At 44.6% G+C, this 24,354-nt stretch overlaps 1 protein-coding gene across 1 annotated transcript; it reads left to right on the top strand.

Annotated features, from left to right (window-relative positions):
* Positions 1–1,293: 1,293 nt before the first annotated feature.
* AXDND1 (axonemal dynein light chain domain containing 1) lies at positions 1,294–22,686 on the top strand. The gene is given in 25 exon segments (XM_062581694.1): positions 1,294–1,387; positions 1,746–1,930; positions 2,288–2,388; positions 3,044–3,147; positions 3,496–3,649; positions 4,766–4,822; positions 4,939–5,047; positions 5,718–5,839; positions 6,365–6,505; positions 6,940–7,044; positions 7,701–7,821; positions 8,444–8,545; positions 9,115–9,281; positions 10,122–10,185; positions 10,641–10,875; positions 12,564–12,777; positions 13,442–13,535; positions 16,633–16,835; positions 17,564–17,660; positions 18,755–18,865; positions 19,079–19,189; positions 19,356–19,487; positions 20,775–20,866; positions 21,721–21,860; positions 22,577–22,686. Coding segments are annotated over 25 exon segments (3,165 nt in total).
* Positions 22,687–24,354: the final 1,668 nt, after the last annotated feature.

The following is a 24,354-nucleotide window of genomic DNA, read 5'->3' as shown; positions in this document are numbered from 1 at the left end:
CCCCTGATAAGAGGAGAGGGTCCTGGGGAGCTGGAAGTGCTGGAACACTGTGGGAGAGGAACTTAGGCACTGACCTGCTCCAAAAGCTATGCTAACCTCTTCCTCACTGAATGCATGTTAAAGTGGAGCAGTTGCCAAATATATTTGGCTTAATGATTTCTGCCTTTAGTTTGGGTCTGAAGAGGGGTTTGTGTGCCAAGAACTTCATCTGAAATTTTCCAGCTGTGTAGCAGATGCTCTAAAGTCTGTTCTTGCCTGTGTCCTTAAGCTGTAGCAGCTATGCAACAGCCCCATTAATCTGCTCACCGTTTCTGGAGGGGAATGCAGTGAACTGCCAAATAGTTGTAAAGGAAGAAAACCAAAATACTTTCTACTGACAGGAGGTCTCTTAGCAAACTCTTGTATTTTCTTTCCAAGAAACCATTCACCTGGCAAGGTTATGCCGTGGTTATACCTATATGCATATACAAATGTGTATATGGAGGCAAAACATAGTTAATGTAATTAAAAACCATAGTACACTGGGATGCAGCTGCTGAGCAGGTCAAAGGAAATTTAATAGCAAGAGTGTGATGAACAAAAGTGGCAGGAGTAGGGGGGGCGGGAGGGAAAGGCTCCTCAGGTGAGAATCTTAAAGCTAAGGAAAATAAGAGTATTCTTCCTCGTTAGCATGGCATTAATGGTTAAAAAGTGGGAAGAGTAGTAACTGGAGGAATTCAAGCAATTAAACCTCTAGCACAATTGTTAAATGTGTAAAAGTAGCAACTATTAACTTTAATTCTTAATGCAGTTTGTAAATAGAAAAACAAGCATCCCTGTGGTGGATGAAACATGTAGAGCAGAGCTCTTCTGGCTGAGTGCTTGTACAGTAAATTATCATTTTGCAATGCTAAAAATTATTAAATTGCAAAATGGTATTTGACTTTAATGCAGTATAATCACAGGCATTTATGAAGCAGTTAATAACTGCTAAACAATCATTTGCTGTATGAATTTTGGTTATGAAACATTTTCATGAGTCCAATTAGATGAAGGGTAAGGCACATTCTTAAAGTGTCTCCCTTGGTAGAGACATTTAATTGCCTCCCAGGAATCAAAACATCAGCTGATCTCTGTCAATTTAATGTATCTAATATCAGACATGAGTGTGTTTGTCTCCTCCTCCCCCAACAAATAACAAAAAGCAGGTAACCCTACAACATACATACACAGGTTTAATTCTATTTTCAGGTTACTCATTACTGAAAATTTTCTTTAAGTATTTGAAAAAATAAAATAAAACAACCATTTGCCATGCCCATCATTGGAGCACCAGTTCCTGGATCAAAAACAGATGGAAGGAAAATGAGAGGTGACTTATGCGTGTCTGGAAGCAAGGACCGCTCAGGTAGGGCTTGTTTTGAGGGCTGGTGGGGCTGGACGCCTGGCTCCTTGGGGGGTTCTGCTGCTTTACAGCTTCACTTAGTACTTGTGTACCCAATAGCTTGGTGTAATCAGTTCTTATATTCAAACCATGGGAGATAAAGCTCTTGTTCTAGGCTTCACTGAAGGTATAACACCAACAACAGCTGAGAATGGACTTAGCTGGTTTTGTTTTGGACAGAGTTGCTCCTGCTTTGGGGTGTGAATGGAGTAGGTGTAATCTCGGGGCTCTTCCCAGCCCTGTATTTTATGAGCTTGTTTTCTCTTCCTCCAGCCAAGTAAATGTGCAGATACGAAATAGGCTTTAATATGCTGTTTTCTAGAGTTCCCTGAGCTAAGGGGCACATCAAGGATGCTCAGCCATACCAGGCCTGTCTCCTCTTCCTCCCTGGAGTATAGCTTTGTCCCAGAAGAGATTTTTCGAACTCTGACTTCTGCTGCCGGCTCTCTCTCCAGCCCAGAGCACCTGCGATCCCCCCAAACGACAAAAAACGCAGCGGGCCTCAAGGTGAGTCCACTACTGCCTTTTTCTGCACAGAAATGCCCCCTTGTTAGGCGAGCGTATTCTTTCTGTGGACAAAATGAAAGCTTGCCGACTCTAAAGGACAGATTTACCTTGTCACATTGCTTTCTTCATCACGTGGTTTGCTGCATATCCGAAGTGCTGTCTTCTAATGACCGCAAAAAAGGGAAATGCGCTGGCATGCTTGTGCTAATACAAACTCTTAGAGAGCCTGTTTTGTCTGCGTTAGTGTCTTTAGTGCCAAGATAGAAGCCATTGTGCTTAGACAAGCCACCCTCATCTCTGCCCCCGCTTGGCGCGCGTCCCGCGGGGAAGCGACGGCCCCACGTGCTTTGTCCGCAGGGCTGCCTGCAGACCCCCGACGGGCTTTGGCATTACCCGAATCGCCGCAACAAGTTCCGACACCTTACGGACCACCCCGTCAGCCTGACGGGAGCTGGAAGGTGAGCGAGGAAGGGGTCAAGGGATGAGGGCAATGGAAAGACAGAGCTGGGAATGGGGAGGTATCGCTCCGTTGCTCTTTTTCACATCAGATGACTGTGCTACCTAACACGGATGCGCGACCAGAACCGCTGACCCAGCAGAGCTCAGGCTGGAGAGGCTGGAGGGGAAGTTGTTTCTTTCAGGAATAATAAATAAAGTCTTGCTAACTGTGTTCATCGTGGCACTATGCTCTTATAAGAGCCAGGATTTGCAGCGATATCCTGCATGATCCAGGATTAAGAAAAGCTCTTCTGGCTTTAACAGGCTTAGCAGGAAATAGCTTTACAGACCTTTGTAAATAAGCATTGCTTAACAACATTAGGAAGCGAAAATGTTTTGATGTTATACTGCCTTTAAGAGATGTAAGATATGTATCCAATAGGACACTGTCTATCCCTAGCCAAAGATTATTTTTCACATCTGTTGCCAATGTGAGACTAATCTGCCTGAAAACCATGATCTTGCCAGTCTGTTTTGGCCCTGAGGAGAGCACCCTGGCTCTGAGCCTGGCCTCAGACTGAGCAGAGCCGTTTTGCACATGGCTGAGTGGGCAGCGAGCAAGCAGGGGGCTGCCTGCGGGCTGGCTCAGCCGACAAGCTCTTCCCTCTGTTTCAGGGATATCTCTTACCTGTGTGACATTGTGACCGGCCGAGAAGATAAAAAATCGGGGACTCCCAGGAGCTTTTTTTCCGAGCGTGGTCAGGAGCAAAGATGGAGCAGTGGTGCCTCCTCAGGACTTGCTGTGAGTGCTCTTGTTCCGAACATCGTCTGTGCGTAGGGGAGAGATGGGGAATCTTTGTAGCCTTCTCCTGACGATGCCCTGGTTGCAGACACGTTTGACTGCTAATCCAGTAGCTTTTAAGTTAAAACTCAGTGGTTCTTGAAGCTCGCAGATCCCCAGCACAGTTTATTGTTAGCTCTTTTGACTTTTTTTCTTTTTTTTTTTTGCCAGATTTAGTATTTCTGGCAGGCTCTCAATGAACTGAGTGAGAAGTAGAAAACCAGCATGAAAAGCTGCGATATGACTTCTGCTTTCTGGGCTGCTGAAACTGTGTCCTCCTTGGGAGGAGCTGGGGGTTTGTGCACATCATTTATACCAATGTGTTCCATGCTCTGCTCTCTTTTCTATTTCTAGCAAGCAAATGTGGCAGAGAGTCTGGTTCCAGAGGAGTTTCACATTGTGAAGAACAGGGGAGTTTTGCCCTTGAAGTATTTTGATGAGTGAGTGTTTTCTGATTTACAAAGATTTGTCCTTGAGCTGTGAGGCCTCCACAGCAGCTTGGAGCTGGGGGATAAATTGATGAAAGACAGAGAACAGTGGCCAGAAATGCTTCTTGCAGGAGGGGAGAGGAGGTTGTAGAAAGGATGGTTGTGCAAATCCCACAGTGGTGACCAGGCTATAATCAACTGTACAGAGCAATGTGGACTGCCTTTTCCTTGCCTCAACTGCTTTGGAGTGGCCAAAAGATCACAACTCCCTATATGCTCTTACTATTTCTCAAAAGTTTTTCTATGGTTGGACCTGAATGTGGAAGCTGAAATTTGGCTTGATCCCTTGAGGCAAATTTTGGAAGTTGCCACTGTTGTACATGTGTGTGTAGGTGTGGGGGGGATTGTCCAGTTTTATCTGGAGGTGTCTGGGTGTTTTTATGATTTTTGGCTCTTCTCTCTATATTTCTACCTTCCTTTTATAATCGCTTTCTGCAGTAAAGCTGTGTCGATGCTGAATATTTTTCATTTTAATGGAGCTTTTACATACCCACTAACATCTTGAATCTAACCACTGGGATTCTTTTACTTTTTGTTTTTTCGTTTTTTACTTTTTAAGGACATGAGTTTTGAATTGCGTTTACCAGATCTTGCCCCCAAAAGGCTACAGAGCACTTCCTGTGATATCTCTGGACAACTCATTAAGTTTGAAGATTCTTTTTTTATTTTTCAAGGATTGAAATATTAAGAATATGAGCAAAATCTTCAGAATTGGTTTAGTAACACAATGTAGTTAGAACACCATCTTGTTATGATGGTTTCCTATGAAATGTGGCTTTTGTCATCAGTGTCTTGGTGAGTATGATGTGGCTTTTGGTGCCACCAATAACTTCTAAACCCAATGGTCAATTTTAGCTAAGTATGATGGAGAAAAGAGATCTTAAGGGGAGGATGTTTTGACAAGATTTCCTCTGAAGGCCACTCTTGGCCTCTCTGCCTCTCCCACCATGCTCAGCCACTCTGTCCTGTGTTTATACACAGGACAGAGATCACAACAGAAAACTGGCTCTCAACTAGCAGTGGAAGGGTTGCATTGCAATCAGGTTTTAACGTTTGTCTTTGTTTCAGTAAATACACAACTCTGCTTGAAGACCATGAAAAGAGGCTACGACTATTCCCATCCATGTAAGTGCCACCGTATGTGAAGTTGCTATCAGAAAAAGACTGTTAATTTCACTTTATGGTAAAATATCACATTTTTTAGAAAATACTGATGCATCTCTGTCATCTGGGTCTCTCAGGAAACCTTCGGGGAGGTTAGAGGTCGTCCAGCTGATGGAGACCATGGACAGCATGTTGGAAAAAGCTGGAGTAGACAATAAGCTAATTGGAATAACAGGACCTTCGCAGGTGGATAATTCCCTCGTCACCAGAAAAACGAAGTCCCGTTTTCCCAAGTGTTCAACCCTGCTGTGTTTAAAGTGTCTCCTAGCAGTTAGTTTCTACTGAAGCCAGCTGCCTGGAGATCCTGTCGTAACTGTGGGTTTCCATCCTTGAGCTGCTGTTCATCTTGGTCTGACCATGACAAACATTTCCTGGCACAAACACCAGGGAGGGATGCAAGCAGCGTTGCTGCAACGGAGTCAAGGCAGCGGCTGCCGTGCCTCCTCGTTGCGAGACAGGCTGTTGTGTTACGGGCTGGGCTTTTGGAGATCTGCGAAAACCTAAAAGCAGAATGGGGCTTATTTGCTGTTATTCTTGCACAGTAAGGGGGAAGGCTTAAAGAGATGAGGTAGGTTCCTGAAAAAAGCTGAGCCTTTTGTCTCAGTAGCAGTCCACTGGAATTAGTGGAAAAGCTCCTGTGGACTTTGACAGGAGGGTAGTTAATGAACAGCACTTTTAAAAATGAACCATTAAATGCATGTAGGATGGCTTTTTCCCCTTCCTCTTTCTGCCTTTAGAAGTGCTTTATCCTCAAAGAGAAACCTGTTTCAGAAGAAGTCTTTGCTAATCTCGGTTGTTAAAGGACTGCGTTTGCCAGGCTCTGCAAGGCTGTGACTTTTCTCACATGTTTTGCCAGCTGCACAATATGCTGGAGCTGATGAAGGCAGAGCAGAACATTTACAACATAGTTTTCCATGAGCTGATTCGGCAGGTCAGCGTGGACTGCGTAGAGAGAGGACAGCTGCTTTCCAAGCTCAGGTCATACTTAGCTGAGTACCCTAATTCCCCTCTTGATTTATGGCAGTATCCTCTCAGCAATAGCATTAGCGCTTGCAGATCGTTCTTAATGTCTTTGCCCAGCAACGCTACCCTGTCGTAATATAGTTGCCATGGGATCTAATGCCATAAGTGAAATAGATTTGCCTGCATAGTTAACGCCGAGTGCTGAAGGCCCTCCGTTACCTAGCTTGGAGCTTGCCCCCCACTGCAGTGACAGTGTCAGCAAGCTTGACAGCTGTACGGGTGCTGTATGGCTGTGACACTGAAGGGAAGTTTTCACTTGTTAAATAGCTGAGTTCCTGTGCTCTTCTCCACTGTGCACATTAACTACCATTATTTGTAGCAACTAAATTGTTTCCAAGTGTTTAAAATCCCAAGTCCAAACGGTCAGTAGATTGTCTTCTAGATAGCTTTCCGCAGTGAAAGGAAGGGATCTTCAGACGAGGTGAGAGAGCTGCGTTCTCTGGGAGGTAAGGTAACTTCCTTTTTTATACTCTATTACAGGCAGCGCTATGTGAGTCTGCTGGAGCGGATTCCTCAACAGATCAAGACCCTCCACAAAGAAATGATGGCCCAGCGCTTGGTTGATAGATATATTACAGAGGAGTTATTCTATTTCAAGGAATCTGTTGCACAGCTGTCCAGGTCTGAATCCTGTCTGATTCTAAGAAATTACCTCGCTGCAGTAGGCTTAGCACGCTGATTTGTTCAGTTTTCTAATCTGCCTCCCTTAGGAGCAGGAAATCAGTTTTATGATTTGAACCAGAGCCACAGGGAGCATACTAGAGCCTTTTCACGCTTTATTCTATACGCTTCCACTGCAGGCTGTGCAGCACAGGAGCAGAGAGCAACAGCAAGGTCACCTCCTTGCCTTAGCACCTTTGGCAGAAAGGATTTACTGAGCAGTGTCCATGCAGAGGAAGAGAAGGTTTTAAAGATGCCTTTCACGCTTGAAGAGAGATGATTGTGGTTGAGGAAGAGAGCCCTTCATGATAGCATAGGGCACACCAGTCTGTTTACCAGGGGAGAGCTCTTTAGGTTGTGCTAAGTTGCATTCAGACTGTTTCTTGCTGTTTCAGAGAGCTGTATGAGCTACGAGAACATGACCACAACGTGACCAGAGAAGCAGAGCAAGCTCAACAGGAGCTTGCTGCAGCAGTGCAGGAGGCAGAGATGAATGCAAAGTAAGTTCCTTTCAAAGCTGAGGTTGCTGAATTGTGCTGGTATCGTTCTCTTGGGATTGTCTGGAAGGAGGTAGAAGGACTGATTGTCTTCTGTGAAAAACAGCTTGGCTGTTTGACACACGCAATTATTTTTCCGTTTACCCTAAATTCCTCAAAAGGATGTTCAAAATATTTATATTTTTAAGCCATAGCAGTTGCATTTGTTGCTCAGCTGTTGGTATTCCCATTCCTTTACATTCGCAGCAAGTGTCTTCACAGTCTAGTTGTGCCTGCCGGTCTCAACTTTCGGGGGCCTGTGGGCACATCCCCATGCTTCAGAAATGCAGGATTTAGGTGGTTGGTATCAGAGCTGTGTTGAGTACTGAGGCACTGACTTAAGCAGCTCTTGTGTCATGAAGAAAACAACTAGTCTAAGCCCAGCAGAGATCTGTATCCATGCCAGTTGGAAATTCACAGTGGGAGTATCAACAGAAAGGTGTTGTAGGGGCTTAGGGAAAAAGAACTGTGAATTCACAGACTACTGTAGGAGGTGACTGAAAAAAGGAAGGAGAGGAAGGAAATGTCTAAGAAATGCTTTGGGAATTGGGAGAAAGACAGTAAACCTTACTAAGAAGAAAGGGATGTGCACCTATTTCGTTGTCTTTCTCTTTTTGTAGCCTTGTAGAAGAGTATCGTGAGTTATATGAGTTACAGAGAACCAGGCTGGAAGAGCAGATTCTTCTGCTAAGCCAAGAGAGAGACATCTGGAGCTCAGCTACCTATGATCTGGCACTGAAGGTAGGTGCAGAAGATCAAGCATACACTGTGAGACATGAACTGTCATAACTAGCAATCTTCTTCCAAGGAAAGATTTCATCCCAAAGCATGTTTTTATTTAATGCCATCAGGCACTAGCACATCTCATACCTGCACTGATGTCATTTTCTGAAGTCTGTTGTATTTCACATGGTTTTTGTATGGGAACCAAATGATTCTCATGGTATTTTTGGCACGGATCTCTGGATCCTGTGTGGGAAGAACTTCTGCGAAATTAGTACTTCTGTTCAGAAGCAGATTTGGCTAAAGTTTCCTGATTTCATTATAACTTAGAATATCCTAGCCTAATTCTTTAGACTTAGAATGATATTTTGATATGTATGAGTGAGTTAACAGTGTGCTTCCTTGTTTGTGTGTGTCCCTTGTTTGTGATCTTTTACTTTATCCCCTTCAAGTTGAAAATCTGATACTAGAACTTTTGGAGCTTCCTGGGAGATAAGTATACTTGCAAGGAAAGGAGACTCAGCTACCTGTGCTCCATTTCTTTGGTAATAAAGCTCCTGTGTTACTATCAGAGTTGCGTTGTCCTGCAATGCCCCTCCTCTCCGAAGAGTACAGTACGAATAATAAATATTTCTTTCAGGTGATAAACAGAAACCGGCTCATATTGGCTCGCAAGCTCTATGTTAGTGAAAAGACACTGACCAAAGTTCTCAAACATTTCATAGTCCTCTTGGCATCGCAGGTAGGAACCTGCCTGTGATGGGTAACTGCTCTGAGTGTTTGCATGTGTGTGAAGGTTTATGTAACCCCCTGGATCTCAGTGAATCTTTCAGTATTCTGACTCTGATTTGAGCTTTTAAATCTTGGTCTAGTTTTGAATGAGCATTAAGATTTGAATCTGTTTTCTTTCTTCCAGCTTCTCTTTCCTCCATGCCCTACGTTCTCCTTGATGCTTTTCTTATTCCTTTATTTCCCCTTTTTCTTTTTGGCTTTCCCTGTTCCATATTCATAAAACCAAAACAGATCAACACTAGTGTAATTTGGGCCCCAAGGTGTGGTCTCCGCATAGCATACAGGCAGCAAGGAGTCAGGCACCCGGATCTGGCATGCCCTGGGAGGGTCAGGCATCCTCGAGTCGCACGCAAGGGTTTGTGAGGGCTGCGCTGTGGAATTACAGAAACTTCCCAGCTCCCAGATCTCTGACATACGTATGTCTCAAAATAGCTCAGGCAAAGGGAGACTTCCTTTGACCTGGACCAAACTGGTCACGAAAACATTTCCTTTTCCCACTCTCCTACCTGGTGCCTGCAGGACACAAGAGACCTTGCTGGTCTGCAGGAGGAGACTGAGCAGTTCAGAAAAATGCTGGGTTGCATCGGAGCAGAAATAGATTGCTTTGAGGAATCCAGCAAGGAAAAACTGCACGTTGTCCGCCGAGGCCTCGCCAACTGGCTTCAGTACTTCCAGGACAATATCTTGTGAGTGGTGCAGAGGGGCTGGGTGGCAGCAGCTGGTTCCCTCCACTTTTGCTTTGTGGCAGAAGGTCTCACTGGGCCAGCGCAAAGGCTGCCTTGACTTCGACTCTAAGGGGTAGGGCAATTTGGCGTGGTCCGTGGTTTGCATGTCCCTCACTGTTCTACTTTTCTGCTTGAGACATTTTGATAATCAGGTCCATGACAGATATTGGTACCTCCAAAATGATACCGGAAGGTCATAGTTGAATTTGATAGGGAGGTTGCTGCTGACTCCAGTGAAGAAAGGATTTTACCCTCCATGAACCAGTTTTGCATTGAGCATTTTTCTGTGTTACGATGGAATTTTCTGTTTAGTTTGTTAATTTTAACCTGAATGCACATGTATTAGTGCTTCCAATAGAGCAGGATGGAGAAAATGAGCCAAAGTCTTGAGATTGCAAACCCGGGATCTCTTTGTATGTTAACATAATTGTATTTTGCAGACGTTTTGTTTGTACATTGCTGTATGTTAAATACTATAACTGCAAACATGTTGTTTGATACTTCATTCATGGACTGAATAAAGGTTCAATTTTTGGCATTTACTTGAATTAGATTTTCTTCTCTGCTGAAAGTAACATATTTCCTTTAGTTGACACCCAGTGCTTTTGTGATGCTGAGTGAGGGAACAAAAATCTGTGACTGGGTAGAACCTCTTGTTTTCTACTTTTGTTTCAAGTTACAATTTATATCACAAACTCAGTATGCATAAAATATATCTTTACTTCTAGCTTTACGTCAACTACTGAAGGATTCATTTTTTCCTCATCCTTATCTCTCATCCCTTTCTTGTCTTTGCTTTAGTTCCTCTCCAGTGAAGGAAGAGCTATTGGACGAAATGCTACAAGATATCAAGAACTTGGAAAATGTAAGATTTTGAGGGTTGGCCATATAATTGAATAATATCTGCTCAGCAAATTACCACTTGTCAGCTGAGCCACAGTGCGTATTTGTGCCCATCACAAATGTGAGGAGAAAACCTATCAACTTACATTTTTTGTTCTGAAGGTTAAGCTAAGAGTCTACACGCAAAGTTATAATAAATTGATACCAATAGCTCAGCTGAAACATTAAACTTAGTCATCCACCTAAGCACTGTCTGACTGATAGCTCTGGTGACTGATAAATGATACTAATCTGCAGAAGCACTCAATTGTCACTCTTGTGAAGTAAGTTTCCAATTTATTTTGCTGTTTGCTTGGACTGTGACATCTTTGTGCTCATGGATCCTTATGTTTCTTACCTGTTTCTATTGCCTCTCTCTTGCAGATAAGAGGTGGCCCAACTTTGCGGGGCATGGAAAGCTTGCTGCTTTTCTTTCAGATGTTAGATGAAAACCTGCAGCAGTATGAAGGGGAGGTGTACCTAACAAAAATGGAAAGTCTGCAGAACGTTTCCAGTCTACAGGAACACTGGATAGAGCGAGGACACAAGGTGCTGAATCGACACCGGGACTTCAATGGAGCGTTGCCTCCGGAGCATGCTACCATGGAAGAAATAAACCAAAGAGCATGTGAACTCTGCCGACAATATCAAATAAGGATAAGTGGGGATAATGGTAAGAAATTACTGGTTTTGCAGTTCAGTCTTTCCTCAGATATGCCTGGAAAGTACTGCATAATAGAGAACCAGTTTATGTAGTCTGTTTTGACTTTTTCCATAAAGCCAAAGTCTGACCCTCAGATTTGTGCTGGGAATGAAGAGAGCTCAAGGGATCTGCTCTGAAAAAATCTGACTCTCAGTAACACACAAAAAGCATATTTGAAAAGCAGTACACTGGAATCAAAGAACAATGCAATACAGATGTGATGTGGGGAAGTTGTGTCACATTCAGAAGGAATTTGTTCGTCCTGTGATTATGTGGCTAATGTGTGTAAAAGAAAATGTGAAAGGAAAGAATAGAGGTTTGGTTTTGAAACTGCAATGTTGCTTTGGGGATCATTAACTAGAAAACACTGTCTCAGAGCGGAATACTTTATTACTGTATCACTAATACAGGGTTATCTTAATCTAGATACTGAACTATCCCGATAATAAAACATGTAAATAAATATTTTCATTGCTGATATAAAGTTGTCTTGTACTGTATAAGATAACAAACATTTGTTGGGTAGTTTGCAACTAACCTTCCTGACCTTTGCCTGTGAAAGGCCTTGACACATTTCTGATTTCAGAATTTTTATCTCTGTTTTGTAATCATCTTATTTGCTTTTAGCAAACTGAAGCTAAACTGAAAACGTGTTGTCTAGAACTGCTACTCATATTTTCTAAGCTGCTTCTTATACTGTCATCTTATTCTTTCACTTTAAGTTTATCCTGTGCTTTTTTCTATATTATGCTAGGTATTATATTTAGGCTCGCTAAAGGAACTGAGATAGAATAAGTCTCTCCATCATATGAGACTGCCAAAGGAAGTAAACAGTCCCAGTAGTTCTCATTAGAAGATGAGACTTTGGGGACTGGACCAGAGCAAAAGTATTTTATTGATCCATACAGGGTAATGTATTTTGAACTACTTGGGCTCATCGCTGTGTTGTAGTTTAACTGCCTCTCAGTAGGAGAGGCAAGATATCCCTCTTGATATCCCCCTGATATCCCTCAGCAGTGTTTCATGTCGCGTGTCTCCCAATCCAGTGTGGAAGTTAACCACTTCTACTTTGCCGCAATGCAGTGGGGAAACTGAGGCATGCATCACACTCATTAAAGTGTTATGGAAATTGCCCTCTCCTCTATGGACATAACGTGACATCTGTGCCACAAAATGTCCCGGAGGCCAGGGCTTTAGCAGGACTTGAACTTTAAGCATTGTGTATGGATGTCGAGAACAACCGTTGTTACATTTTGAGTGTACTCCTCAAAAAAATGGAGGGTATCCATCAGTGTGTGCTAGATGAGTGAGTGAACAGGTAATTTATGCCTTTGCCCAGGCATTTTTGCAAATCTGTGTACACTGTATCACCTTGGGCTAAGCGTCTTTAAAGAGATTTATATTAAGCCATTGCATCCCTTTATGCAACTGGAGAGCCAAATCTGCCAAGGCAAGAAGGAAAGTCAGGGCTTTGAATCAAGCCCGTTTTCTTTTAGCTTCTTTTAAATTCGGTACTTGTTAAACAGTTCATTCTTAGTATAAGTCCAGGCAGTTCCTGCATAGAGTTTTCCTCCCTCTTGGCATAGTGTTTTGAATTGAGCTTTGTTTTTGTTGGCTGAAAGAATGTAATTAAGGGGTCCTATTTTCTTCCCCTCCAGGTACAGCTAAATTTTTGACAGGCTTGGTGAGAAGCATGGAAGATTGGTTAGTTAGGGCGCAAAAGCTGAAGCGAGGTTGTGGCATGCACGAATCTGAGCTGCAGGCGTTTCGTCACCCGCTTCCCGCATGGTTGGCCCAGGTGGATGCTGTGATAAGCTTCATAGGCTCTGGCCAGTTGCATGAAGATGAGAGCGACGAGAGACCACATCTACCGTAAGGATTGGGTGGTTTGTTGCATCTGGGCTGGCCTTGCACAGTAAACTACACGCGTAGGAAAAGCAAAGTGCTCTTTTGTGGGAAACCCAGCAGAGGAAGCTGGCAGTGGTATACAAATGACCAGTCCAGCTATTAAAATAATCAGTGGCTGCCTTTCATTTGCTTTGATTTGGCAGTATCTGTGGAAAGAGTTGGTGGCTACAGTATTGCTCCAGAAACATCACTGTCTTCCTCAAAACTGCCACATGCTTGACATGTGAAGGAAAAACAAAATATGAGATTCATTTACAGTTAGATGTGTTGGGGGGTATAGTCCATCTTGTGGTGCTTTATTGTCTGTGGTAATGCTTTATTTGCAGAGCACATACATAATCTGTAGTAAGAGGTTGCTTGCAAATGACAAGTTCGACCACAACTATAGCATTAACATTATAACATTATAGCATTAACAAAATTGCCTGTTTCATGTTCCCAGTATGTAGAACGCTAAATGTGTAGCTTTCCTTCAGTTGGGAAGCAAAAAATGTCTGAGACAAGAGCTCGTCAGGTTTCATGCACTAGAAGTCACTTTGTTTCTGTATTTGTTTGGGGGTTTTCTTTCTTTCTTTTCTTTCTTTCTTTCTTTTCTTTTTTTTTTTGTTTTTCCACCCTCTTTCTCCAGAGTGATACCCGGAGAAGTGTTTAAAATGATTCAGCAATGGATTCTATCCATGAATAATGAGACTGAGAAGAACATAACTCATCTTAACCAAGAAGTAAGTGCAAGCCTGAAACAGCTAGGGATATAAGCACTATATCTAGTATTCACTCTTCCCTTTAATTTTCCTCTGTCCAGAGCACAGTTGTAAGGATACCTCTTTTCTGCTTTGACATCTTTGAGTTGAGAATTGTGGCTTTCCTCTTCCAGCCAAGGGAGCATAAAAGGACCCCTCTAATAAGTTTTTGCTGCTATTTATGTACTTGGAAGGTCATCTATTTAGAACGTGAATATAAGCTTCCCCCACCCCCAATTTTTACTGAACATTAGCTCTGGAATAATATTACTATTTCATGTTGATCCCTCTGTTTTGTTTTATCTTCCCCCCAGGATTGTAGAATGAAAGCTTTTACTGAGTATTTTTTAAAATGTCCTATCAGTATGGTGTGGTTTTGGGCTTTTTTGTTTTGCTTTGTTTTTTTTTTTTTTTTTTGGCATGCAGCTGAATTCTGGACAGAGTGCTGTGTAGCTGATAACCAGCTTATGACCTTAAAGAAGAATTGAAAGGAGGTTGTATCCCTAGTAGGAAAAGAAGTTTTGGCAGTGGGAAGGAAAATGGGAGGAAAATACAGTAAATGTAAATGTTTCTGTCTTTAGAATCACAGAACCATAGAATCAGTAAGGTTGGAAGGGGGACCTCTGGAGATCATCTAGTCCAACCTCCCTGCTCAGCAGGGTCACCCAGAGCACGGTAGACAGGGTTGCAGCCAGGCAGGCCTTGAAGATCTCCGGAGAAGGAGACTCCACAACCTCTCTGGGCAACCTGTTCCAGTGCTCTGTCACTCTCCCAAGGAAGAAATTTCCCCTCACGTTCAGGCAGAACTTCCTGTGCTTCAATTTCTGCCCATTGCCTCTTGTCCTGTCACATGGGACAACTGAAAAGAGTTTGTCCCCGTCCCCTTGACACCCTCCCTTCAGGTACTTGTACACACTGATCAGATCCCCCTCAGTCTTCTCTTCCCCAGGCTGAAGAGGCCCAGCTCTCACAGCTGTTCCTCACAGGGCAGATGCTCCAGCCCTCTGATCATCCTCATAGCCTTACGCTGGACTCTCTCCAGTAGCTCCATGTCTCTCTTGTCCTGGGGAGCCCAGAACTGGACACAGTACTCGAGATGAGGCCTCCCCAGGGCTGAGCAGAAGGGCAGCAGGATCACCTCCCTCGACCTGCTGGCAGCAGTCTTCCCAATGCACCCCATGATACCATTGGCTTTCTTGGCTACGAGGGCACGTTGCTGGGCACAACTCATCATCCACCAGCACTCCCAGGTCCTTCTCTGCAGAGCTGCTCTCCAGCAGGTCAGCCCCCAGCTTGTACTGGTGCCTAGGGTTATTTCTCCCTAGGTGCAGGACACTGCACTTGCCCTTGTTGAACCTCAGGAGGTTCCTCTCTGCCCAGCTCTCCAGCCTCTCCAGGTCTCTCTGAATGGCAGCACAGCCCTCAGGCGTGTCAGCCACTCCTCCCTGCTTGGGATCATCAGCAAACTTGCTGAGGATGCACTCTGTCCCTTCATCCAGGTCACTGATGAAAAAGTTGAACAGGATGGGACCCAGTACCAAGCTCTGGGGACACCACTAGCCATAGGCCTCCAGCTAGACTCTGTGCCACTGATGATGACCCTCTGAGCTCTGCCTTTCAGCCAGTTCTCAATCCACCTCACTGTCCACTCGTCTAACCCACACTTCCTGAGCTTCTCTAGGAGGAGGTTATGGGAGACAGTGTCAAAAGCCTTGCTGAAGTCAAGGGACACAACGTCCGCTGCTCTCCCCTCATCTACCCAGCCAGTCATTCTATCAGAGAAGGCTATCAGATTGGTTAAGCAGGACTTCCCCTTGGTGAATCCATGTTGGCTACTCCCAAACACCTTCTTTTCCTCCATACGTCTGGAGTGACATCCAGAAGAAGCTGTTCCATCACCTTTCCAGGGATGGAGGTGAGGCTGACCGGCCTGTAGTTGCCTGGGTCCTCCTTCTTGCCCTTCTTCAAGACTGGAGTGACACCGGCTTTCTTCCAGTCCTCAGGCACCTCTCCAGTTCTCCAGGACCTCTCAATGATGATGGAGAGCAGCCTGGCAAGAACATCCGCCAGCTCCCTCAGTACCCATGGGTGCATCCCATCCGGGCCCATGCATTTGTGGCTGTCTAGCCTGCCCAGAAGGTCTCTAATCCTTTCCTCCTCAACCAAAGCAAAGTCTTCCCTTCTCCAGACTTTCTCACGTCCAGGCTGCAGGATTCCTGAGGGCTGCCCTCAGCAGAGAAGACTGAAGCAAAGGCGGCATTCAGTAATTCTGCCTTCTCTGTATCCCTTGTCACCAGGGCCCTCTCCCCATCCAGTAGCGGACCCGCGTTTTCCCTAGTCCTCCTCTTGCTGCTGATGTATTTGAAGGAGCCCTTCCTGTTGTCCTTGACATCCCTTGCCAGACTCGACTCCAGCTGGGCCTTAGCCTTCCTTGCAGCATCTCTACATACTCTGGCTGCGTTCCTATCATTCTCCCATGTAGCCTGTCCCTTCTTCCACATTCTGTGTACTTTCTTCTTCTGTCTGAATTTGGCCAAGAGCTCCTTGCTCACCCATGCAGGTCTCTTACCCCTTTTGCTGCACTTCTTACTCATAGGGTTGCACCACTCTTGAGCTTGGAGGAAGTGATGCTTGAATACTAGCCAGCTCTCGTGGACCTCCCTTCCTTTTAGGGCCTTAACCCCATGAGATTCTACCAGTTAGGTCTCTGAAGAGTCCCAAGTCCGCTCTCCAGAAGTCCAGGGTTGCAATCCTGCTTGTTGTATTGGTGTACGTGCATTTCAAAGAGGTGGTCATGCCTGCAGGTTTCCCAGGAAGGGTGTACAGGGGTCCCCCATAGCCATGTCCCAAATGCACATCCCCAGCTGCATGCACCCGTTGGAGGCCCCCCAACCCAACTTGTGTTTTGTTGTCTACCCTGTCTCTATGACACTCCCCCTTCCCCCTTCCCCCTCCTACCTAGGTTAGTTTACAAATGGAATTAGTTTTGACATTGAAGTGTGTGAAATGTTACTGACTTCCGAACGCTTGGTGAGACCAGTCATTTATGATTGACTTAGATTTGCTTTATTTTGTACAGGTGACTGAACTGCACAGAAATCTGACCCTGTGGCTGGCAAATTTGCTGATATACATGGTCCCGGACAGTTTGTGCTGTGAGTGTCCCCAAAGGCAGGATGCTGATATGGAAGAGGAACTCAGATTTCTGAGTGCTCATAAGCTGGAAGAAGAAGCTGAAGAGCTGGTTGCCAAGATCAGCAGACTCTCTAGCTATATAATCAGGTATTAATGGAGGCTTTTAATTTCGTCAAAGGGATTTTCTCTAGGGAAAATGTGCGGTGTGGTGAGAGATTCATCATGTTGAAAGATCCCGTCAATTTTCAGGAAAGCGAGAGAGGTTGGATGAAAAATGGATTCCAAATCTGGTTTTCCTTAAATCTTTTCCCAGGTCCTAAATGTGCAATCTTACTGTGAAAATGCCTAGAGGACTTGCTGCCTATGTCAGCCTAGCGCTGTGTTTCTGTCCTTAGAGACTGTGATGATGTTACAGACTCAGGGTTATGACTTCATTTGCAAAGACAAGATGTAGCTGAGGTTGGGCACATCTAAAGGGAGCAGCTGTCCCTCGTTTATTGCTAGCTCTGCTGTAAAACATGCTGGTGTCGGTGATTGCAAGGACTTTGCCTATGCTGCAGTGGATGACCTCTGGAGGCCGCAAGGGCAGTGTAGGCAGTGAACTTGCAGTTCAGGACCCCGGAGCACGGCTTCTGCCTTATTTAGGAGCAGCGCTCACATGTCCTCCATGGGTTAGTACAGCACAGGCACAGACAGGCTGTCTGGGAGGTCACCATGCGAGTAGGATGGGGAAGGATGGCTCTTCTTGAGACTTCTCTTGTGCCAAGGTCTGGAGACAGCACATGGGTCCTGTGAGAGCAGCAGGATCCTGACTGAAGAGAAGAGAGCATCTGAGGGCATGGCTGCAGGGCTGATGGCATTCTGCATCTCTGCAGCTCCTGCCAGGAGATTGTCAGCACTATCCTTTGGAAGAAGCAGTCAGAGATGGATTTAGAAGATGACTTGGAATTGCAGGAGCTGAATAAGATCAAGGTAGTAGGTGCCTGCATTTCTTGCTGTCCAGGTCTGGGGTAGGCCAGACTGCATTTCTGAAAGGTAGAGAAGGCATTTATGAAAGATAGAGAAAAATATATGCAATGGCTTCAAGAAGGAGGAAACCCTCTGCTGCTCCTGTGGATTCCCTCAGTCCTCCAAGTTTCCTACTAACTCTGCAGCTCTGGAGAGCCCAGAATTTTGATGAGTTTGGATTGCGTTTTGTTATTTTCCTTACTGTGTTGCACGTACTTAAGGGCTCTTCTGTTACATGTATTATATGAATAGCAGGAGATTCAGCTCTGATTTAAAACTTGTCAGAGCCATGTATGTCTGGACTTGAGTGGTACTTAAGAGTTCCTGGGTGTGCTTGATGCAATGTACCTTTACACAACCTTGTGCAGGCAGCTGACCTACTTGCCTCTTTCTTATTCTACGTATTACTGCATCTGTACAATGTGTAGAGAGATAATTTACTCAAATATACGTTAATGACAATGTCTTGTTCTGGAGCACCTGGGGGATCATGACAGTATATATTTTCCATCTTCCTCCTGTAATTACTACATAATCATCTCCAGGGCTTAGCTGAGCTTTGCCTATGTTTTAGGAATGTGAGATGTAGACCCTTCCCAAAGCCCAAGCTGTGTTGAGTACAGGACAGATACCTTACTTTCCTTAAAGCAGTGTTGATCCTTTGCAAGAATTGAAAATATTTTTTCTGCAATGATTGTTCTGTATTAGCTTAGTGAATAAAAAATTAACACTTGAGATTCACACTCATTTCTCTCTCCCCCCCCCCCCGCCCCCTCCACCTCCCAAAGGTAGGGCAGTGGTCTGACAGATCATCCTTAGGGCTGGCCTGAGGAAGAGCTTGTTGAATGAATGAGTTGGTGTGAGTGATTAGCCAGTGGCAGATGCCATGTCTAAAAGCTTGGAGAAATGTGCCCTCTGTAGGGTGAGCATGCAACAGTTCAGGCTGGTTCTTGGAACAGATAAGCACAGAATGATGAAGTTATTTAACCGAACAAATGAATACGATCACAGATATTTTTTGTACTCTGTTATCCTTTTTTTCTGTTATGTCTTCTCAGATTGAGTGCTGGAATTGGATTCAAGCATGTAGTCTCATTCTTTCAGAGATCAAAGGCACTCCAGTCTCCTTTCTGAATTTAGAAGAACTGAAAAAACTCTTTGGGTCAGAGGTATATAAGACTGCTTTTGCTATTCTAGGTTGAACCAGTTTAAAGATCTGTTTCAAAAATTTTTCTTAAGCAGCTACAGTCCAGTTTCAGGGCTAGGGGGGAGGGAAGAGGCGAACGTGTGGAAGAGAAGGTGAAAGATGATTAGTTTTGCCTAGATTATCTGGATGGACAAAGGGAGTGTGCTATTAACCAGACCCTTATGGTACCTTACAGGCATTGCAACTGAAGCTTAAGGATACTGTTGTTCCTTCGTCTCAGGAAGGGTTTGAAGCTGAGGACATCAACAGTGATAAGAAACCCATAATGGAGGAAGAAACACTGAAAGTAAGGAGAAAATTGCTATTATGCAGATGACTGTAGTAGCTGCAGCATGCTGCTTTCCAGGAGGACCTTTTTTAGTTATTGCTCGCTGTATACTGCATGAAGCAGGCATTACAGTTGCCCTGAGCTAATATTATTTCTCCTATTTCTTGTTCATTTTCTCTCTCAGCAGCAGCCAGGGGCTGGCACTGATTTCCTGACTGAAGATGATGAAGCAACTGCAGACATGATCAGATATGTAGGACATGACTTCAATATCCACCTGAAGTCCCTGAAGTCAGACATCATTTCAGTCACTGGGGTAGGCACTTCCACCACAACAGTGTTTTTTAGCCTGTAGGCAGAGATCTGGAGCCTGGAGTAGAGCTGCGTAGTCAATGTCTTTCAGCAGATCCTGCTTAATGCTTGTGTCAAACCCTGCTGGGGCAGTGCAAGGTGCTGGTGTTCTTTGATTCTTCTCTTATAACTATAAATTATTCATTGGAACAGTTATAGTCTCAGTTGGTCTCCCTGGCACATGCATTACCACCCTGTGCCATGGCCCCAGGGCTTCCATGGGACCAATGATGAGCAGAGTGTGTAGTCTGGGTCAGGACTACCAACAGAGATCAGGTGAGGGCTGGCAGCACTTTCGGGGATGGTGAAAATGATAAAATGACTGAGCATGTTGGAGGGGAGTTGAAGAGGGATCAGCGATTCAGGGAGGTCCCAGAGCAACAGATAAGCAAGAAGTTCAGGTTGTTTTGGCCAGCTGTGCCTACTGGGTCTCTGTTTGCTCCACATCTTTGGGAATGGTACTCTTTGGAAGAGGACTCCAGGCTAAAGGCTGCTTTTGGTAAAGTTAGTCTCCAGCCAGGGGTCACGGGGCCTTTTGCAACCACTCCATAGCTGGTTAGTAATCTGGAGGGGGACCATGACCTACAGGAGTTGTGGATCAAACTGTCACGGGATGGTCTCACTCTTCAAGCATGCTGTACTGGTAGGGAACCGAGTGTGTGCTATGCTTCACACTGTACAGGTGGGTGGCTAGAGCAGAGTTACAGTGGCAGACGTAGGAGTTTTTCTTTATGGACCTTGATTTATTGTAAAAAAATGAATCCCTGGAAATTACAATTAATCCTCCAAAGCTTAGAATAGGAGCCTTTTGTTACATTTCCATAGAAGTCCTGGTTGCTTGCTTCAGATGAAGCACACTATCTTGTGCCTTGTTGGCCCCTTTGAGGAGCTGCCTCTTTCTGTTCTCTGAACCTCTTTTTGGTTTCTCGACTCCTGATTAGGCTGCAGCCATCTCTGACCTCAAGGGGAAAAAAAAGCCCAATGAATGCACTGGCAGTTGAGGACGATTAGCCAGTGAGACATTCATGTCTGAAGCAGAGAAGCATATAAGTCTATTTTTAATGCCAGGATACGAGCAGATCCAGTCAAAATGAAATGCTTGCTAGCCCCTGTATTTACATGCTATGCTGACACTGAGCTTTTGTCTGTGTGGTGACTGTGCACCAGCACCAAACCAGGCACGTGTTGTAGCATGAAACCACCAATGGTGCATTTCATCTCACTTATGGAAGGTTTTGTTCTTCCCAACCAGAGGGAGATGACTGCCACCAAGTCATCAACCTCCTTTTCTCAGAAAGAGTTTGAAACCCTGGCAATGGTGGAGCACCTGCAAGCGCGGCTCTTGTGAGTACTGATGCTCTACTGGAGGCATGGGCAGGGTTTCATTCCAGGCAAGGAGCTATTCTGGTTTCTGAGATTCTACTTCATCCATCTCTGCCAGCTTAATTATGGCTTCCTTCTCTTCTCGTTGTCTTGGGCATTCATTGTGATTTATGTTAGCTGAAGATATGACCTCTTTTAATACTGGAGCTGTCCCTTATCTGTCTGCAAATTGTTTGCTTTGTGGATCAACAGAGATATTCAGGATGCTTTCATGCAAGATGTCTTAATTGGTCAGGTCTTGTTAGCACTTTCAGGGTGCTCTGTGATTGCAGCTGAGTGCTTCCTGGGCCTGCCAGTGCCCAGCAGCTGGGCAGGCGTGAGTGTGATGTTGTGCCTAAGCGTGAGGAACACAGTGAAGAGGCACCCAAGTGGCTCCATGCAGAATCATACCGTGGTTTGTCCTGAGCCTAGTATAACAACGTTTTCCATGCCTATGCAGGCTTGAGCACATCTGCATTATATTCCCTCGTGCTATCTGCTTTATCTGTGATTTTGCGTTGTCCAGGTTATCCCTGCCCCATTAGCCTGCTTAACAGACTGTACTCTGTATTTATCCTTGTACAACGAAGACCAATACTTCACCCTTTGCTAGCAAACACTGAATTTTAAAATGAATTGAATTTTCAGGAATTACATAGCTGTGCAATGAAGTCTGTTTGCTATAGGCTTTTTAATAATGCCATTCTCTGAAATGTTAGATGTGTTTTATAGAGTCAGTTCTACTGAAAGATTTTCTAAATCTTTTTTTGGGGGGGTATCCTGCCAGCAGCTGCTTAAACTCAGGTTTCAGCATTATCTTGGCCTCTGCATTTCAGGGAAACAGAGATCCGTGCTCAGAATGCAGAGGAGAGATCAGAATGTCTTGAAGAGAAGCTGGAAGAAGCTCTGGAGAGAATCCAGGAGTTGGAGAAAGAGCATAAATCTGTCCCAGAAGCAACATCTAAACAAGGGCAAGGTCAGGAGAATCAATGGGTTTGAACCCTCTGTTGGGTCTCAGAGAGAGAAGCAAACTTTGAGCCACTTCATTCATCTCCCATTCAGTGCAGGACAGTCCCCTCCTAGGCACATTCTAGGGTTTTGTTGTCAGATGCCAAACGAGGAGGCTTTTACCATTCCCCTGGGAGATGATTTTTAGACCAGAGGCAGCAGGAGCTGCTGGACTCAGCCTGCTTCTGAGAGAAAGGTATTTTGTTTGGTGCTGATGCAAGCTATTTCTAGGACAGCACTATAACTGGCTTTATCTTTCTCGTAAATAAGTGCTCCCTGTTACAATAAAGATGTTCTGTTCAGGAACACTGATTCCCAGGTACAAAAGAAATTATTTTTCAGGTCTTTCACTCTCAAAGGCCACAGATCTTCATGTAGATAGCTTTGGGACCTGTCATCGGAGTTGTGCCAGCTTTCCTATCCTGTCACCAGTAGTGTGTGTGGGGGGTACTCCTTTGCACTGCAGAGGAAGGTGTAAAGAGGCACCAGGAGCCAGAGGAGCTCTGAGAAAGCTTCCCCTGTTTGCTACACAGAACTTGGGCACAGCACAGTCCTGGCTTGCGCAGGCGGTGTAGCTTATCTCTGACATAAAAGCAGGCCAGGGAGGCCAATTTAAGTGTGCTCAGTGTATTACATTATTACTCTGTATTTTTACTGGCTTCATTCTTTTTTTTTTCCTTTCAGAAAAAAATTTTCAAGAAAAAGTGTCAGAAGCTCTGGCTCAAAGGGCTCAAACTTCGCCCAAAGCTTCTACCTCTGGCCGATCCAAGAAACCCCGCAAAACCAAACATTAAAGAGTAGCAATGCCCAAGGGAAGTTTCTTAATGCCGATTTATAGTGCCCATTTATAGAACATCTCCCCCCCTGTTTCATTGCCTTTACTTCTTCCTCCACTACTGCAACATCTCTGTGCCTGTGTCGTACAACTAGTGGGTTCAGCACTCCCTAGAATTGCTGATCTCATCGTACATGTGCAAACAGAAGCACAACTGCAGTGTTCCTCCTACTCAGTTCACTCTGCATTTATGCTGTTCTTCCAGCTGGTTCTGCCACTTCTCTACTTGTCTCTGCTTATCCTCTACTCCCCCCATACCTCTAAATGACTTTGTGGCTTGTCTTCCTGTAATACTATCACTACCTCAACTTTTTCCTACCCATACCTCTCCCATCTGTGCTACCCATGCCCTGCCTTGCCCTGTGCTTGGCTCCTGATGTATTCACTGTTCTTCTGTTGCTCCATCTCGTTCTGCCTCACTCCATGTTGAATCATGCAAGTCATTTGCACCTCTTTCCTCTTGTACTGAGTTTTTTTTTTTTTTTTTTTTTTTTTCCCCTCAGTGCCAGTGTGGCCTGGTTGTAAGTCATGCAAGTTGCACCTTCTTGACCAAATTCCTGGCTAGATTTCTGATCACTCTAATCTTTTAATTTTCTTTCCTATTTTTGTTTTTAACTTAAAAGTTGTTGCTTTTTCATGTGTATTTGAGGAGGGTACCTCCTTCATTCTCTGGGCTTTCAGATGCTATAGTTATCTGCTGACTGGTTAGGAAGAAATTGTACAGAAATGTACAGATTCTTCCCAAACTGAATCTTCTTTTGAAAGTTTTGTCCTTCTTTCAGAAGGCATGAAGCAGCCTGAAGCTATGCATGATCCTGAAGGCCTTTCTCAGTTTGATGCCACAGGAGAGCAGCCAAGGTCACAAGATCAGACCTCAGATGATTCCACTTCACCCCCTCACTGCATTGAGATAAATTTAAAACACCTGCTCCATCTTGCTCTGACTTATGAGTTTAGGGTTTGAGCCTCCTGGCTCCACATCTGCAGGAGTCCTGCAGCATGAATAGGCCAAACTGCATGGTAGGGCAGTTGCCCTGGGCTTCTGCCTCTGCTGAGCCCAGGCCCTGAGGCAGTCAGTGGGGTTGCAATGTGTTGGAAGTCCAGCAGCAGCTGCCTGAATCTGGCATGGCTCTTCTCAGTCTGACCCAATCTCAGCAGGAAAGAGCAGGCAGTAAAACTGTCATGAATTGCGTTTGCCTCAGGCAGCCACTGCCAACTCCCTGGGAGTAAATTCTATTTTGTAAACATCGTATGCCAGTAATCCCGAAATACATTCTTAAACTATGTTTTCGTGCTGCAAGGTTTTTGAAGGTAATATCTCCTAAAGGTAAAATGACAAGTTTCCACCAGCAATGTGTACTTAAAAGAGAGAAGATCTTGCTGGAACTAGGTGCATTCTTTTGAACTGATGATACTCTTAGCTAGCATTTGCCTTTTTTATAACTGAATATTGCTGAGAAGTTTTAATGCTTGACTCAGTAATTATGCCCTGACTTCTGCAGATATGACTGTAAACAGGGTAATGTGTGTGTATATAGTACCATGTGTCTCAGTCTTATTTGTTGTTCAGGCTAAGAGTTGTTCTTTTTGTGCTTTATTCTATTCCTTGATTTGCCAAAGAACCTTG

This window comes from Rhea pennata, chromosome 8 (genome assembly GCF_028389875.1).
Source record: "Rhea pennata isolate bPtePen1 chromosome 8, bPtePen1.pri, whole genome shotgun sequence".
Classification (NCBI taxonomy): Eukaryota; Metazoa; Chordata; class Aves; order Rheiformes; family Rheidae; genus Rhea; species Rhea pennata.
This window is presented reverse-complemented; position numbering and strand designations above follow the sequence as displayed.